The 20,017-nt window shown below is 32.4% G+C and overlaps 1 protein-coding gene and 1 pseudogene across 1 annotated transcript; one reads left to right on the top strand and one right to left on the bottom strand.

The window, feature by feature from the left end:
* Positions 1-1,162: 1,162 nt before the first annotated feature.
* LOC100792698 (pentatricopeptide repeat-containing protein At5g52850, chloroplastic-like) lies at positions 1,163-5,275 on the top strand (annotated as a pseudogene).
* A 355-nt stretch (positions 5,276-5,630) lies between these two features.
* LOC100792164 (probable WRKY transcription factor 27) lies at positions 5,631-7,805 on the bottom strand. The gene is made up of 3 exons (XM_003555347.5): positions 6,914-7,805; positions 6,702-6,815; positions 5,631-6,557 (listed from the first exon to the last, which is right to left on the bottom strand). Exons 1-3 carry the CDS (start codon positions 7,408-7,410, stop codon positions 6,203-6,205), a joined length of 966 nt encoding a protein of 321 aa, XP_003555395.1. The 5' UTR covers positions 7,411-7,805; the 3' UTR covers positions 5,631-6,202.
* Positions 7,806-20,017: the final 12,212 nt, after the last annotated feature.

Genomic DNA, 20,017 nt, shown 5'->3' with positions numbered 1-20,017 from the left:
ACTAAATAGTATGATATGTAATGTCACAATAATGGGAACCAAAATGAGAGAGTGTGAACCAAACAATAGGAGAGTCTCCAATTACCAAACATTAGAATATGATAAATGTGTAGTTATTCAACACTTCGAAAGTTACAAATTTAAGGATCATTCAGATAGAATAATGTATAAATTTTTTATAACATTTGAGGATAAAGGTGTCCAAAAAAGTGAATACCAAACATAAAATATTCTCTTTGTACATTGTTATAGATTATGTCATTTATCTTGAAAACATTAAAGCATTCCCTGCTTAGGCTTTAGGCTTGCATATTATACTTCTTTTTTACTGAATGAATATTTGTCATTTTATACTTTATACATTGCATCTTAGTTTTTTTTTTATATATATTTGTAGTATATTTAGGCATATTTTTTTAGTAAAGTGTATATTCTTATATTTCTAGTTTATGGGAGGAGAAAGCTGGACCATGGGAGAAAATGTAGGCCAATTAAGGTCATGCGTTTTAGGAATGAACATGATCAACATTTTTATCATTTATGTATTAACTCATTTTTATACGATCTAATTATCAATCATAATAATTAGTTTTCAATTCCTTTAATTATTTAGCCGTGCAAATATGTGCAAATCTGTTATTTCCAATTCTGATTTGTTGAGAATTATTAAGAGATTGGTAGCTTGATTCACTACATATTAGGGCTGTTCACTTATATATATATATCACTGTAAACTAATATCAAATTCATCAATAAAAGTTACAAACTTATTCCTCTATACTAATAAATATTTAATTTAGTCATTCTATTAAGAAGAGTGTTGAAACATGACTTGTATTTGAGCAATAATTTATAGTATTTTCTAACATAATTTTTTAAATATATTTTTTATTAGTTAAAATTTAATCAAACTATAAAATTAAAAATGGTTCATTAAATAAGATTTGATATCCATCATATTTTGTGATTTTCAAATAAATTAATAGAAGAGGGTGTTCAAAAAGGTGTGTATGAGAAATTCTCATTGAGAATGTGTTATAACAGTTCTCGTCTATTAATTCAGCATAGAGCCATAGAGATTCTCTGGAATCATGGTTTTGTGATTGTTAATAAAGTTGTTGCTAACAACGAGAGTGTCGCCCCATAACAGCAACGTTGTTGAGTCACGATGCTATGTAGTAAAACAGTTCCTAACACTTTTTCTCCATGGCGCTTCCGAGAAACTTGCTTGCAAGTTCTCTCTCTCTGCAACTCACAATCCCTCAAGGAGGGAGCATGTGTTCATTGCCCAATTATCAAAGTGGGTCTTCAACATGACTTGTATTTGAACAACAATTTATTGTCTTTGTACGCCAAATGCTTTGGAGTTTGACACGCCCGCCATTTCTTCGATGAAATGCCTCATAGGGATGTTGTGTCATGGACTACGCTTTTGTCTGCTCATACCAGAAACAAGCATCATTTTTTAGGCTCTTGAATTGTTTGACATGATGCTTGGTTCTGGTCAATGCCCCAATGAGTTTACCTTGTCCAGTGCCTTAAGATCGTGTTCTGCCTTGGGAGAGTTTGAGTTTAGGGCTAAAATCCATGCCTCTGTGGTAAAACTTGGGTTGGAGCTGAATCATGTTCTGGGTACCACTTTGGTTGATTAGTACACCAAGTGTGATTGCACTGTGGAAGCACCAAAGCTGCTTGTGTTTGTGAAGGATGGTGATGTTATGTCTTGGACAATAATGATCTCTTCATTGGTGGAGACTAGTAAATTGAGTGAAGCTCTGCAACTCTATGCCAAAATGATTGAAGCTGGTGTTTACCCGAATGAGTTCACATCTGTTAAACTCTTAGGCGTGTGTTCTTTTCTTGGTTTGGGGATGGGTTATGGGAAAGTACTGCACGCACAGTTGATCAGATTTGTTGTGGAAATGAATTTGGTGTTGAAGACAGCCATTGTTGATATGTATGCAAAATGTGAATGGGTGGAAGATGCTATTAAGGTCTCAAATCAGACACCTGAATACGATGTGTGCTTATGGACTACCGTAATCTCTGGATTTATTCAAAATTTGCAGGTTAGAGAGGCTGTCAATGCATTGGTTGATATGGAATTGTCTGGAATTCTACCAAATAATTTTACATATGCTAGTTTATTGAATGCTAGCTCCTCAGTTTTATCATTGGAGCTTGGGGAACAGTTTCATTCAAGGGTTATCATGGTGGGATTGGAGGATGATATTTATCTAGGAAATGCACTGGTTGATATGTACATGAAATGTTCCCACACCACAACAAATGGTGTGAAAGCTTTTTAGAGGGATAGCCTTGCCGAATGTCATCTCTTGGACTTCTTTGATTGCTGGTTTTGCAGAACATGGTTTAGTAGAAGAATCTTTTTGGCTGTTTGCTGAGATGCAAGCAGCTGAAGTGCAACCAAATTCCTTTACACTATCTACTATCCTTGGAAATCTATTATTAACAAAGAAACTCCATGGACATATCATAAAATCAAAAGCAGACATAGACATGGCTGTTGGGAATGCTCTTGTAGATGCTTATGCTGGAGGGGGGATGACAGATGAAGCATGGGCTGTTATTGGCATGATGAACCATAGAGATATCATCACAAACACAACTTTAGCAGCAAGATTAAACCAACAGGGAGATCACCAAATGGCATTAAAAGTCATCACTCACATGTGCAATGATGAGGTTAAGATGGATGAATTTAGCTTGGCAAGTTTTATATCAGCTGCAGCTGGCTTAGGCACTATGGAAACTGGAAAGCTACTCCATTGTTATTCTTTCAAATCAGGTTTTGGGAGATGTAACTCGGCTTCAAATAGCCTAGTTCACTTGTACAGCAAGTGTGGTAGCATGTGCAATGCATGCAGAGCTTTCAAAGATATAACTGAGCCAGATACAGTGTCATGGAATGTTTTGATCTCTGGATTGGCATCAAATGGACATATATCCGATGCCCTTTCTGCCTTTGATGACATGAGGTTAGCGGGAGTTAAACTTGATTCTTTCACATTCTTATCACTGATTTTTGCTTGCAGCCAAGGTAGTTTATTGAATCTGGGTCTTGATTATTTCTATTCCATGGAAAAAACATATCATATAACACCAAAGTTGGATCACCATGTGTGTTTAGTTGATCTCCTCGGTAGAGGTGGTCGCCTAGAGGAAGCTATGGGAGTTATTGAAACAATGCCTTTCAAGCCGGATTCTGTAATTTATAAAACCTTATTAAATGCTTGCAACGCACATGGAAACGTGCCACCGGAAGAAGATATGGCAAGGAGATGTATTGTTGAGCTTCATCCATGTGATCCTGCAATATACTTGCTGCTTGCAAGCTTGTATGACAATGCTGGACTCTCTGAGTTCAGTGGCAAGACTCGCAAGCTGATGAGAGAAAGAGGCTTAAGAAGAAGTCCAAGGCAGTGTTGGATGGAGGTCAAAAGTAAGATTTATCTCTTCTCTGGAAGAGAGAAGATAGGTAAGAATGAGATTAATGAAAAGCTAGAGTTTCTTATAACTGAAATAAAGAATAAAGGGTATCCATACCAAGAGAATGAAGATTAGTTATACCACTCAGAGCAATTGGCCCTTGTATTTGGTGTTCTTAGTGTACCAACTTCGGCTCCAATACGCAAAAACAAAAATTCACTTATCTGCACTCACTGTCATTCTTTTATTATGCTTGTGACACAATTTGTTGATAGAGAGATAATTGTGAGGGATAGGAAACGATTCCATTTCTTTAAGGACGGCCAGTGTTCATGTAGAGGTCACTGAAAATGTGTTGAAACTTTTTTTTTTGTTATGCATGTTACGTGGATGATCCTTTCATATTGTTTTTTTTTTTTTAAGATTTTGCTAAAATATCTTGTGTTACTTTTTTGTTCGTGTAATTGGTTGAGTTTTACTCGTTGTTCTAGCAATGTCAATGGAACAAAATAGAGACTGAAAGAGCCAAAGAGGTACATGGTTGGTTAGTAACATACAAAATCAGTAAATACCTTGTAGATTGAGCTGATATTTTTAAATTCAAGTAAAATTTTAAAGCTCGAGTCCATTATTCCATTGCTCGACAAAATGAATAAACTTAAATGGTAGAAAAACTGCATGATAGGCTTTGCTTCAAGCAAATATTTAATAATTGACATGTTCTTACAAAGATATTAAAAATTACAAATAATGACTACAAGAAAGAATTGCAAGTGTAGCCTTAGCGTGTAGGAAAACGCATGTGGACAATTTTTTTTTTTTAAACAAGGCAAAAAGGCAAGTTGCTTGAAAGCGACGACCATTGGAGGGTGAAGGCGTGTGTGGATTTAAATCTAATGGTTATTAAAAATATACTTATATGTTTAATTATGAAAGACTAATATACTACTGCAGGTGCTATATGGGATTGTTATGCTGGAGAGAATCTAAGTCCGGTGAAGGTAGGTAATCCTTATTCAAGTCAAATTGCAGCCGTTAGTGAAACGTACATAAACAAACATGATCTTTTCAAGATATTGTTTGTTTTTACCAGTAATCCCTCCGAATCTTGAATATAAACAATAAAGATTATTTATTTATTTTAACGATAAGTAAATCTCATTTATTTATTTTATTTAATAATTTTTTAAAAAATATTTTTCATTTAATAAGACTATTTTTTATGTTTGATATAAATTGTAATAAAAAATAATTTAATGAAATTAATTAATTTATTTTAGTAAGTATGAAATATGTTATTTTTTTATTTATAATCAAACGTAGAGGGAGTAAGATATATCCATTACAATCTAGTGTTTGATAGAGAAAGCACACTTATGTGCCCCTTTGGTCAACACTCATGGAGACGTGAGAAACAACGAACACGTGTTTGCGGTGTTGAAAAAATGAAGTAAACATTAAACAGGATGCATGTGAGAGCGCAAGAGTGAGACTAAGTCAAAGCCATATGATCTCTTATTCAAATTTCCCTTAATTAATTATAGTACCTTGTTTGGCCATTTGATCATATCACGGCTCACATATTTAGATTTTAACGTGCATCTTGCATTAGCCATGTTGCATTACATCACATAACTAAACAACCATTTAACAAAAGCATTTGATGGCTTTAATGCTTATCGTAAGTAGACCATATCTGGAACGCATCCTACTTTTTGTTTCGTCTCAAGTGTGGGCCTTGTCTAGCTAGGTTTGACCTAAAATGCACACTCCTTTTTCTTTTCCACCTCTTCTGAACTTAAACTGGCTATATAAAATTGTGAAAAAAAATTTATTTATAAATTTTTAAGATAAATCAGATCACAAAAGTTGCAATCGGGTTAGGTCTCAAAATATCAACAATTAGGTAGCTGAGGCTTCAACTCCTTAAGCATGAGTTTAAATTCTGACCGGTGAATATAAAAAAATTATTATTGGTAAGGGATAATTCACCTATAAGTATCACTAGATTCTTGGAAGGAGTTTAAAATTTTCGGTGAGCGAATGAAATATTTCTTTACAATTATGTGCTCAATAAAAAAAATGATAGGTCTCAAATTTAAAAAATATATAAAGATATTTTCGTATTATTTACTAATAAAATCTTTATTGGAAGCGGAATTTAAATTATTATTCCTTCATAAAAGAAAATAAAATTATTATCCTTCATTGACCTGGGGATAAAACATTTATATTTATGTTATTTACAGAAACGGAACCAAAATGGAAATTCATTGTAAACTTGGTATTAATTTTAGATTGGATGTGCATTGGCACTGTGCTTGCCGTGTTGACTTGGTCACCAATCTCATTAAACAAAAAAATACTATCTATTTATTTTGTTTCTTAATCACGTATTTGGCGATTTCCTTTATTTAAAGAAAAAAAATTAAGTGGGTTACCCACATGGCAGATCTTAGGTGGCATATTCTCGACTCTCGAGGGAGAACTATTCTATGTGCAAGATTCAAGTGTACGGCTTCGATTTGGAGGACGAGGATCCAACAGCGTTTCCTGATCCACGGACACTCATAATCCAACGGTCATTAATGAAGGAAATTCAAAGGTGTGCAAACGACGTGACCGGAAAGCGGCCCGGGAGATCTGAACCGGTTCAAAAGAAGTCAAATCCGAACTGGTTTGGTTCTTCGAAACGACGTCACTTCGATGAGACCCTGCAAAACTTGCTGGACAAGAAGGCTGTGATAAAGGGTTATTGTATTTGAATGTCACCGTCATCGTCCCCATCGGTTTCCATATCCGGGTCGGGTTCTAAATCGCCGGTTTCCGGTGGCTCCTCCGACGGCGACGTCGGAGAGTGCGGTGGCGAAGAAGAAGAAGAAGAAAAGGGCGTGGCTTGGAAGGAGGAGAGTGACCCAGGTGACGGTAGCGGATTGGTCGCCGGAATCTTATTCCGGGTACTTCCGGCGAGCGAATTCCGGTGGGTTGGCCGGGGATGGGAATGGTCTCCGGAGTACGTAACGATGAACATGTCGGGTTCAGTGTTACTCCGTTCAACTTGTTTTCGAGCCATACAACCTTTGGAGCTGCTGCACCTATAGTAATTCCTAGAAATACATGTATGAAACTAAGTTTTAGCATTTTCCTGAGAAACTAAACTAACGGAAAATGGATGAGAAAATCGGTAATGATTATAAATATAAGTCTATGTGTGTAGTATATATACTACTAATATGATGGATTATGGATACCTTGGATATGGAGAACCCTTAATTGGTTTTTGTCCGTATTTTCGCCATGCCCACAAATCTGCTGAGAGGTTATCTGCGGTTACATGGCATACCATTTTCTTCTGTTGGCTTTTTCTGTAAAACAGGAAAACGGAATTGAAAATGGAAATATACTATTTTTATGAAACAGCAAAATGAAATTCGTTATTGATGATTGATGATAAAGTTGATACCTTTTTCTTGATTTGGGTGTTTGAGGTTGTGCGTTTGGTGAAACTGTGGGGGAATTGTTCTGGGGCAGTTGAAATTCGTGTTTCTGAAGTGCCTGTAGTTGATTGATCTGTTGCTGTTGTTGTTGATGGTCATGGAATCTACTGAAACTGGGAGTGGAAGAGTGTTCTGGCACGAAATGAGGCCAAATAGGAAGGTGCTCACTAATTTGCTGGCTTTCCTGTTCTGCAAAATAAGGGGAATTGGGATTGATGCCAGAAGCACTAGTGTTAGTGGTGTTGGTGGTGGGGTTAAAGGGTGTGAACAGTTGGTGTAGCGCTTGAAACTCATTGGTTATGGGTTGCACTATATTGGGAAAGGAAAATCCATCATAGTTTTCTTCCTTTACAGTGGAAGTGATCAAGGGAGAGGAAGTATTATTGGTGGTGGTTTGTGGAATTGTGGTGGTGGCTGATTGGCAGCTTCTCACGATGGCAAAGAGATCCCAGTCCTCAGCCATCAAGTATGTATGCAGAGAGAATAGCAGAAAGAGACTTCTGGGTATGGCTATAAATTAAACAGATAAAAAAATTTATTTTCTCCTCCCAATTAAAGCATCAAAGTCTCGGAACAGAGGGAGGAAATAAGGCACAAAAGATGACGCTGACTCTCAGGGTGAATGGCAAAATCTAGAGAGAAAGATAAGAGGAAGAAGCAAGAGGGGTTGGTGGAGCACTGAGTGAGTTGGGCAATTAATTATTTATACATGAAAAATTGAAAAGAGAAAAAAGAAAGAGATATGTGAAAGTGGAATTTTATAGGAGTTAGAGAGATATGCTTTCTTTGAATTCTTTCTCTCTTGGCTTTTTCATTGACATTGTGAAAATGTCAAAGGGGGGGCTAAGTTAATGGTGATGATGATTCTGAGTGGGAAAGTTCCAACTCTAATAGTTGTTAACAAACACCATTGGGATCTGATTGGAGGATACGTACAAGCTGCTGACGCGCCCTTGTGTCGCGTGTTGTTAATTAAGCACTCAACTTAGATGTCATGTTTTAATGTAAATCTATCCAATAAAAAGTAAGGTTTTTAAAACTGGATCATGTCTGAACCAAACCAGAGAACCGTGATTCAATCGTTTATTTTATATTTTTTTAATATTAATAAAAAGTTTAAACTTAAAAAAATTAGGATTTAAAAAATTATAAATTAGTATAAATAATCAAATTATATGTTTTATTGATAAAAATTAATAATGGTAGACAAAATAATTGATAAACATGTGAAATATTTAAATATATATTTTTATTTGTGTTAAAAAGTAATTTGGATTAAGTATAAATTTTAAATAAAAAACTAAAAATACAATAGGAATTAAAAAAAAGTTGAAATTGGTGTCGGAATGATTTTGGACTGATCACTAAATTGATTCTCGATTAAATCAGTTGAACCAGTCCGTACAATTTTAAAACATTGAATTAAAAACAAAATGCAAGTAAAAGTAAAAATCTGAATGTATCGGTAAAATTACTTTTATTTCAAATGTAATTTTACACCAAATTCCCAAATATTGATTCACTCAGCCATGTTCTTCATCTCTTCATGGCATTCTACCAACGAGTGTTAGTACTTTGGTTTTGGGCAAATGCAAATTTGTAAAGATTATTACTTTCAGTGGTTGAATTTTTTAATAAACAATGTTTGAAGATAGACAGTACCACTTGGTCTTTTTAAGAGACTAAACTTGTTGTTTGTCATTAATGCGTAGATAGAAAACCTGTATTAATATAACAAAAAGTCTGCAATAAGGGGTGTGGAATTTCTTTGATACGTGTCTTCCATTTTGTCGCGCATTGTATTGTATTGTATTGAATTGTACAATTAGTCATCAATTTTTTTTTTTAACTTGGACTAAGTTTGAATTTCAATTGCGTAAATTTAAAATGTTGCATTACGAGAAGATCTCAAACTGAAGTAAAGGACGACGCAAAATGTTTTGATTTTGTGTTTTTATCCAAATACGAAAGTGTTAAAATAAGGTGGCTATGTTCTTTCGTTTTAAAGTTAAGACAAAATAAACGTAATTAAAAATTAATATCAATAACAAATTTTACGTTGAAACATGCATGGTGGAAGGAATTGATTCTGAAAACAAAACAAGCATGTAATAGATGTAATCAATAATAAAAATTTAATTTATATGTAATTATATATTGTTATTATAAACTTACATGGATATGTAATACAAATTTACTTTATCCTCACTTTATATTAATTAACAGGTGAACATTAATAACGAGTATCTGTATAAATATGTTTTACATTAATAATGTATGTAAATTAAACTATTATTATAATCATTATTATTATTATTACTACTAACTAATAACAATAGTATGTGGTAGGACCGTTGAAGTTGAACAAATCAAGAAGTAGAACTGTAGAAGTGGATTTAAATTTGAATTCTAATATGTGGAATGTGACAAAAAAAAAATCACCATTAAATAATAATGCATAGATGAGAAGTTTAACAACAAATTGAAATATTTTAAGATGATCGAAGTCGTACTCAAATAGTATTTCAAGGATCCGGATGGGTGGGTATTTTGCGGGGAAAAAAAATCTGTTCAATTTATGTGGAACACATTTTGAGAGAGAAGGGAAAAAAATTAAGTGTGATTATTATAACTAGCCCAAAGCAAAGGATAAAAAAGTTTGTAAGAATATTTGAAGTTCTACTCGAAAGCTAATTAAAGACTAATAATAGTAATTGCAACAAAAATAGCATTTCAAAATTGAGTATGTGCATGGTTTCTAAGTGGCGACAATTCAATTTACGTTTTCAAAAGTATCAACTTTAATACTTATGCGGTGAAATAACATGGGATTTTGTGCGATGGCCGTTCTACAACAAATACAAACACATTATCTCGAGCGCAAGAACCTAATTTGAGTTGTTAATTTTTTTTTAAAAGATTAATTAAGATTTTTATACTTGAAATATAGATCATTTTTAAATTACTATCTAACATTTATTTTTTCAACTAAGTATCTGAAAAAAAATTAGGTTTTATTTTACTAATCACTGTTAGTTTCCTTCCGTTAAATGATGACATGATAGATAAAGTATCACATCATTAAGCATTGTCACTGACACCTCAATGTCACGTCATCATCTTCTTTCCCTTCTTTTCTTCTTCTCCTTCTTCAACGAAAATTGCCACCGCCGCTGACCATGCCGCGCCACCACCATTGCATCCTCCAACCCCTTCTCCCCTTCTTCCCTTCTTTCCCTTATCCGATTGAAAACAATCCACCCCATGCCACCAATAGAAAAACAATTCACCTCACCAACAACTCACCCCATTGATCCATCTTCTCTCTTAATCGACAACAACAACAACAAAATCATCAAGATTATCAACAACACAAGCAGACTTAATCGCATCGTGGAAAGTGATGTGAAACTGCGAGGATGCTGGTATGATAAAGATGTAACGAATCGCGTTCAAGCCCAGTCACCGCACGTGCGCACCATCACCACCCAAAGTGTGATGACGATGGTGGTGATATCCGTTGGAGAAGGGAAAGAAAGGGAGAAATGGAATAAGGTGATGACGTGATGATGAGATGTCAATGATAAGACATGATAACGTGACGCTCTGTCTGTCACGTTATTAGTTAACGAAATAGGATTAACGGTGGACAGTAAAATGAAACATAAATTTTTCAGGTACTTGATTGAAAAAAAATAAATATTAAATAGTAATATAAAAACGACTTATATTTCAGGTATGAAAAACTTAATTAAACATTTTTTAATGGGTCTTTTGTTATCATATAAAATAATATTTAAAAAACACCTGTAATTTTTACTTTAACGGTAGATTTTACTTAGATCAGTAACTTTTTGAGTGGATCTAAGAGTGAACCCAATATTTTTTTATTTTAAATTAAAATAATAATCCATACATGTTTTAATTTTGAAACAAGAAAAATATTAAAAATATTACAAAATTAATTTATTGATCTCAAAAAGTTAAATTCATGCGAAATATTTAGTATTATATAAATAAGATTTTTTTTTGTTATTTTTATGTCCAAATACATTTTACTAATAAGTCTATTTGAAGTTGTGAATAAATTTGTTTTCTCATCAAATACTTTGGATTTTGGAAAATTCTAATCAATAGGTTACAAGAATATCATATAAGTGAATTTGACATCACATTTCAATCTAAAATCCTAAGGCATTAAACTTGTGAATCTTTTTTACTTATATATTGTTCAATTTATTCATTTCTACTAAATTTGAAACTTATATATTGATTGGTGAGATATATATTAAAAAAAATGAATTTGGATTGAGATTGAGAAATAACGTGCAAGTGAAACTAATGATAGAACAATATATAGGAATTGAGATTGAAAAATGTTATGTAAAATATATATGATCACCTACCATTGGCAATTTTCACAATGTATAGCATTTCACATGCTCAAACTTCACACTCTTCCTATATAAAAAACACTTATAAACGTTTATCATAGTGACTTTACACTTTCAAAATAGGAAGCAGTCTAAATTATATGTATATATTTTCTTATAGCAAACATTAAGAAAATCATACTTTTTGTGAATGTGTGATAAACAACGACCCAAATTGATCACCCTTAGTTATATGAATTTGGGGTTTTTAGAAAGTTTAGTTCTAGAAAGCATGTTTTGTGATTACACTGTACATAAAAAATGTAGAAGAATAAGAAAAGTAAGAGAGTGGTATCCTAAAGTGTGAAGTATCGTATACTAATTAGAAATAGAAAAAAAAGAAAAACAGGCATTTGAATATTTATGTTGATTTTTGTGGTCAAATTAATTAAGGATGGAAGATTTTTCTTCTCACGACAATAATAATGAGAAGAAAAAAGGTTTAGCTAGTTGGAACGTCTAAAGGAAATGAAAAAAACAATTGCACGCGCTAAATTGGAAAGGATGTCCGTTTCGAAGTTGACACAAAAATTCGCAGCTCTCGACAATACATGGGTTTCGAAAAGTGACATAATTCATAGCCATTAAATTTGGGAAATTGTTGAATCTCCACTAAATTTGGGGTGAACAATAATATATGGACACATTCATGTTACAAGGGAATGGATTCTCTTCCGTAGAAAAGAAATTTGACCATATCAAGTTTCTTGGTCTCATCTCATTTATTTTTTAAAATCCTAATTTTAAAACAAAATATATCATATTAGATAATTTATTTTAGAGGATTAGATAAATTTATTAAAACACTAGGATTTCATATACTGATAAAATTACTGTAGAGAATTTCCATGTTATAATACTTATTTTACATTCTTTACTTTTTTTTCTATATTTTTCTTCTTGTTACATTATTTACTTATTATAACTATATTTCTTTTATTTTAATATTTTTCCCATTTAGGTGTCAAATAAATTTTAGATGTATACCAATTTTTTTTTCATTTAGGATAGATAGGCTAATAAAAAGGAGAAGAGAAAAAATAAAAGTTATTAATCAACATTAAGCATAAGATATTATTTAAATTATCATAAAAATAGTATTTTATTAATCAAACTAATTTTATGATTTTTAAAATAAAAGGTTTCAAAGGCATTTTTGTTGTAAAATGATTTTCTCTAAATATTTTTTGAATTTATATTGTTTTAGACTTCTTATATATTTATAAGGTTAAATTACACATTCTACCACCAAATTATTACTATTATTATTATTTCGTGAATTTTGTCTTCAATTTTTTTTTGCGCATTTTATTATAATTTTTTTTCTAATTTTTGCACGTTTTATCGATTTGTTACTTTAAATCTTTAAAGAAGTATTGACACGAGGAGACAAGACAATGATGTAGTTCGTGCATTAGCTAGTACAACTCCTTTTTAGCTTGTATCCAATATTATTTTAATCAAGTTTTGAATTGTATTGCAGATTTGATTATTAATGAAATGGCATAATCCTAGTAAAAAAAAAAAGTATTGACATGTTCCTAAAAAGTAAATTGGTTTTGTTAGCAACATGAAGATAAAATGAACAAAAATTGAAAAATATGATGATAAAATACATGAAAAAAAAATTGAGTAATAAAATTTATAAAATAACAATAGTTATATAGACACTACAATATACATGAAATATTTGCATACTTACTTTTATAAAAGAGCAACCGAAAGAGAGAATAAAAAATTATGTCCTTTGACCAAAAGGAAAGTAAATGGTGTGAGTGCAAAAAGTTTGGTTTTAACGTGTTATATATTAATTTACAGGGCATAGGTCAGTATCCAAGTTTCTAGAAAGCACTATATGAGAATATGAATTGACAATTATTTCATAGGCATCTTTGATGCATGATAGTGAGTGGAGTGGATCGATCAAACTGTATATATGGCCTGGTTTGTACGTGGATGTACAGAAAATTCTTCACTGATAACAGTAATTTTTAAAAATATAAAAAAGATATAACCAGGATTTGAAGCAGAGAAGGTACCTTGAGGAAGCTTTTTTTTTTGTGTGTGTGTGTGTGTGTGTGAACCTTGAGTGTAAAAGGAGTTATGTACGGGACCACCACTATGATATGTGATGCAAATTCATTAATTCCTGCCCTTGGTTGGGGGAGGGGTCCAAATTTTTCAGGTAAAAGAATGAAATCTAATTTCAACGATAGCTCTTCATTGTTCATTCCATTAATTAGTGTTTTCAATTGGTTGGAACTTAGAAGGTTCGGTCAATGGAATACCTTACAAAACTTCTCTTATACTATCATCCTCAGCAGTGACGAAAGTCCACTTTGGCAAAGAAGAAAATAAACTTTATATATGGATTCAGTTGCCTCTACACTACTCTATCAAAACTTTTTAGCTTATTGAATGCAGTAAAAATAGAGAAAAAAATTAAACGTGACAGTAGAAGATTAAAACGTGTTCACATATATATTTCCTAGCTGATATCGCTTAAGATAATCAAGTAGTGTCAAGATTTTCAGATTTGGATTATGACTATTTATTATGTACAAGCACATCCATGAACTTTTACATATGCATTTACATGAGCACGTTATGCATGGATTACACGATAACTTCACAATATGGACCTAAATGAGTTTTTAAATCATTATCTGTACAATATGGAAAATTTTCATGGATGTATATATACATGTAACAAGGTCAGATCCTTGGCAGTGATGACATTTTCACTGTATGCAATAATAGCCATTCACAACATTTAATTTATTTCTATCGGAAACCGCATAATAAAGTTGAGTTTGATAATCACGATGAATGAGAGATGAGTTGAATTTATCCTCTCATGTTAAATTTCATGGAAAGAATCTCATTCCCATGTTAACACTAAAATGCCCATCAGGGTTTAATAAGACAAATAAAAAACATCAAGTGGTTAAATTAATATATAAGCATCATGTCTTGTAATGGCGGCGAATTCAAATATTGGATTTTCTTTAGTGGTATATGGAGTAACATATTTGACTCACTTTAAATTTTTATTTTTAAAAAAAAGTATTTTATTGACAAAAAAGATCTTTCGAGAATTCACAAACCAAAAACTATTATTTTCACAACGTTTAAAGCACCTCCAAGACTTGTAACAAAACGCTGTGAATCTGGATGGAGGTTGTAGCCATGGAAACAAAGACGATGAGAACGAACAACGCTGTGAATTTGGATGGACTCGCGTCCTTGTTCATTTCCTTCTGGTGTTGGCCACTTACTACGGAGGGAACTATAAGCAATCGTATGATTCCAGTTTCGGAAACTGCGTGCAACACTGCACCGTTTCAAAATGCTGCAGAAAGACGGGACTTTTTTTTACTGGCTATTTTGGTAAAACAATTTATAATAGGTGTTTTTTAAAACAAAAATTTGATGAATACCTGTCATGCTATCTTACACTTAAAAGAATTGAAAAATAGAAAAAAATTATAAATATGATAGAATTTATGATATAATAAGAATATAAAATAAAAGAAAATGAGAAAAATTAATAGATGCTTAATATATATATATATATATATATATATATATATATATATATATATATATATATATATAAGTAAATAATTTTAAAAAACACCTATCTTAATAAATTGTTTTACAAAAATACCCACTTTGTTAAAAAAAGTTAAAAGAGAGAAGAGAAAAAATTATTTATTTAAATAATTACAAATAATTTATTTCACAGAAATAAATATTTTTCTTAGCGTATGAATAAACTAATTCTTAGAAAAATATATATTTATTGATTTTGAAAATTTTAATCCTTATATTTAATAAAAAAATGGCATGATTTTACTCTCTCATCAAGGAGTTTTTAAAGATTAAAAAAAATTGAAAAATTTTTATGATGTTAAAATAGTATATTAATGAAAATGTCTCTATATATTTCATATTTTACTGTAAAGATACTTGAACAAAAAAAAAAATACTTATATATTAAGAAAATTTCTATTGAAGTTAAACATGACATATTTCATGTTACCTATCATTCAATATTCTCAATAATTATATTTTCAATTTGGAAAAACTTTTTCCATACCAAACACTCTTAACAGGAAGTTTATAACAAGCCTTACAAAGAAGTTAGGAAAGAAATCAAGGTAGAGAATCGTATCTATATATTCATACTTCATATCTCTTACAATTAAAAGATTTCACTTTTAATTATTGAAAACTAGTTTTAAGAAGTGGTCTTAGCATTTTTTTTTAAAAAGGAAATTTGAATAATTTTTACCAAGTTAAAATAATGTGTGTGCTGATTAAATAACTATTTTCTTTTATTTCTACGTAGGAAGTGAGGCTACATAAAGACGAGCAGAAAGGGGGGCTTTTTGCTTGGGAGGATTTAGGAAACCCTGATCTGAATTGGATATCCACCAAATGATGCTGTCTTATTTGATTCCTCTTTATTTAATGGAAATTTTAACCTTTTTTAGCTATCAAGCGAATGTTTCACTTCCTTCTTTTCATCGTAGCCAATAAAAAAGCAGCCTCAAGAGTAACCACTAGCCAGTGCCCTTCAATTTGAAATATCTATCCCAAGTCGTGTGAATGAAAAGTCAAGGTTTTTTTTTTTTTATAAATTAGTATTGTAGATGAGAATGCATGGCTGGTTGATGGTCATGTAATATAAAATAATGAGAATGGTAACGAGTATCTTAGTTAATGAATCAAAAATAGAAACAATTTATGAAAAAATATTACTATCAATTAATATTTCTTCATTCCCGCAATTTAATTCGTTAATTAGTACCTTAAGTCACTGGTCATTAGACATAGTGAAAGCTACAGGCCGGCTACAGCAGGTACTTATTGCAGAAATACAAGGAGATGTGATCAGTGGCACTGTTAAGTTTGGCAAATCCAGTTTGTGTGCAGTGAAATTGGCAAGAAGACTTGATAAATGATGAAAATCATGAAAATACTATTTAGCTAGATTTGCATTATTTGACCGATGAGCGTGAAATTTCATCCACCAAATTAGATGCTGTGCGTACTGCAGATATTTACTTTCAAATAATGAATAATGAAGACGATTTGCAATCCCTGACTTTGCAAATCACAAATTAAAGTAACTTTGTGGTATAGCCACGTTTAGATAATGCATGCATTCCTAGAGGCCTGCTATACAGAGATCACAGGTTGCAAATCATCCAGAATCCAGATCACGATATATTTCACAATTCAGTACAAAGCTATAAGCTTTTTGTCATTAGATATCAATAATTCTCATGCAAAACTTGAGACATTTTTTTATCTTTGGTTTGAAAAACTGGATTCTTTATTTGTCTTCTACCATCTTTTTCTTTTTAATCTCATGTTTCTATTTGTGCTTTGCAAAACCAAGAATGTCTAATTCAGTTGATTAAACAAGGTGCATGATTGTTGTAAATCTTTTGGTCCTGTCTTCGGTTCCTATAGATCAATATGTGCTTTGCAAAGCTTGCATCTCTACCCGTGTAACTCCACGTATGCTATGGCTTTGGCTTTGGCTTGCCTGTTCTGTACCTTATAGCATGACCTCGTTGGTGCGAAAACATGGATATGATCTCGGATTTGGAGGAATCAGGCACTTGAGGAATTGATTTCAGATGGACAAGATTCATTATGATAATCATGACATGACGAAGAGGATGGAGATGAAGATAACTTTTGGATAAACACCACAATGATGATTCATTTGTTTTGTTCTCAAATTTACTAGTGAAGATTAAATTCATTTCTCATTAACAGTTAAGGGGGAAACTTCATGCATTTTGCCAAAACATGGGCGAAGTATTGGTGGTTGGAAGTTCATTATATCGAGTTTGATGGAACATTTAAGAAAAACTGTGCCAACGAAGTAAATAACTTACCTAAGATTTATAATTAGATCCAAGGCCTTAGAACCGGCCTCTATTGAAGAACATTCAGACGCAAGCAAACCCATTCAAAGTAAAGTAGAAATGTTGGCACGATAAATGATGATGTGTATAGTTTAGGATCACTTACAAATTTTTACTGCAAAATTGATCATGAATCCAGTTTTCAACCTACCACGAGATGATGCTCGCAAAAAGTCAGCATACATCCTGCACAACATTGTTAAATCACAAATACCCAAGGTGTATGTTGACTTTCCGCAAGCATTGGTGGAGTCGTGGAGAATATTGAAAATAGTGAAATTCTATTGAATGAGACTCCTTACAGTTGGAGATGAATAAATTCAGGTGTTACCAGCACGAGGAAATCTGGTATGTTTAATGCTACTAGCATGGACATACAACGGATTACACTTTGTTCATATTCATTGATACTGGTATTTTAATTAGAACTTTGCTCTTTGGTTAGTTAAGCAATAACTGACAAATGACACATCGAATCTGCTTTCTCTCCCATCGATCATCACATCCAACATTTCATTTCATTCCATCAAACTGCTTACAATTTTATAATATTTCACTGTTAACAATAATAAACAAATAGTTGAAAAGTAATGAACTTTTTACCTTTTAAAAGTCAACCCAAAATCAGGGTATGTTTAATTTTATTTTTTCTCTGCAAAATATCAAGGGTGGGCTTTGGCGCAGTAGTGAGGTACTGAGGTCACATGTTCAAATCCTGAAAAGGGTCTTTTTACTTATTTACCTTTGAAACCATTATTACGTGGAAGCTTCATGCACTACACACATCTACCCTTTTTTAAAAGCTTCAGTATTTTGTAAGTACTTTAAGAGATGTTAATTTCATGCTTTGTATTCTAGTCACAAGAAAGTAGAACAACTATAATGGGTGGAGCACACCTACAAAGGAATCTAGGTCCCTGTTTGATATATCTATCATAGAATTTGTTCCCCCATGTTCTATGGTGTAAACTTATTAGGCAGTAAGTTATTTAACTGATATGACTCAAACCCATTAGCCACTCCTTAGAGATTGAGAGCTCGTCTGTGTTTTATTGCCAAACTTCGTCACCTTACCACAAAAAGTGTATTGAAAATCACGTTTTTGCCTCAAAAAGATGCATTCCTATGTTTGACCGCAAATACAAACAGACCTTATTGAGTGGCAGAGAGCCTCATTCATGAGAATTTTATGGCGTAAGTACTGCATTGAATTTTTCCACCTTTGTTCAATGTGGAACGTATCGGTAACTTAGATTTTCAACTAGCGATACAGATATTAATGATCTTATTTTCTGGTCTATGGTAAGCATTAACAAATTAAATGCTTAGCTGAGGTTAAAAATCCTAATCTGGTAACATTTCATTACGTGATTATTATTGTTTAGCTGTAAAAGAAAACAGCTCATTCTGATTTTGGCACTCTCCTTGAAATAGAAGACTATACGAAAGCTAACAACCCAATGCTATCAAACACAGCTTCCAAAATCATCTCTCGTTTGCAAGCTGGTGAAGAAAAGACTACACAAGCCCTCAAACTCTGATGGAGATGTAAGGATATTCATGTCTGTACTACACGGACTGTGGGAATAGTTTCTTTATAAAGTTCTCTTTTACCATAGTTAAATGGTTTTCATATACATTTCAAGTGGGGTGGGATTTGGGTAACTTGATACTTTAAGTTGTCTCGTTCCATTCAACCAAAATTAATATAGTTGTAATACCAACTTCAAAAAATGGTAGTGTTAATTAGCGATTCCTTTAACATGTACAGGAACAGTTTTCTAAAGAACAACTAGCTGAATATCATAAATATGGGAATAAATCAAATGATGATAAACCATAACACAGCTTTTCTGTGAGCAAACATACTAGTATATTTGTTGTTGCAGTTGATCACACTTGATTTGAATTTATTACAGGAATCACGATTTATCTGCGCTGACACCCTTGGGTTAGACCTAAGGTTTGTTCAGGAACTCGAGTCCAAATTATGCTGAAATTTTCAATTAAGAATGGGGTACATGATTTTATTTTTTTTATAATACAAAGGATAATTTCTTTATATTTCACAACTTGTAACATGTTTTTTCATGGCAAGCACAGTACCTCTAATCTCTAAACACCAATAATGTTTAGCCAGATAAACTGCTGCTCGTAGATTTGCAGCTTGGTGCTTTTAATTTTTCTATTGGTATGTATGATGTAAGGAGTGAATCCTCTCATGTTAATTTTCACATGTGAAAATTGTTTTTATTTGTCTGCTTAAAATATACAAAACTTTTAATATGGTCCCACCCATTTAATTTTTATGAAGAACGATAGATGCAAAACTTTCACATGATCTGGTCATGTGAAAATTCAACAGCAGAGGATCCATTCCCACATGAACATGATTTATGAAGGATTGATAAGATGATCCAAAGAGAAACTGCCTTCTGCATTACAAAAAAAAAAAAAAAACAAGGTGGTCTAATTACAAAACCTGCTGAAAGTTCCACTTCTAGAGTGATTTGTGACATGTCCGATGCACTGGGAAGAATACGCTCATAAGGCAATTTTGCCTATCATAGTCAAAATTTTACCATGTATACGGCATAAAGTGATACTTCTAATTGAATCATACTATATATTTGATACTGCCAACAAGATGGCTTATAACTCCCAAAGTAAGTCTCTAGGCACTCTGAAA

Source organism: Glycine max, chromosome 20 (assembly GCF_000004515.6).
Source record: "Glycine max cultivar Williams 82 chromosome 20, Glycine_max_v4.0, whole genome shotgun sequence".
Classification (NCBI taxonomy): Eukaryota; Viridiplantae; Streptophyta; class Magnoliopsida; order Fabales; family Fabaceae; genus Glycine; species Glycine max.
Note: the sequence above shows the minus strand (reverse complement) of the source record. Positions and strands in the feature narration are given on the sequence as shown.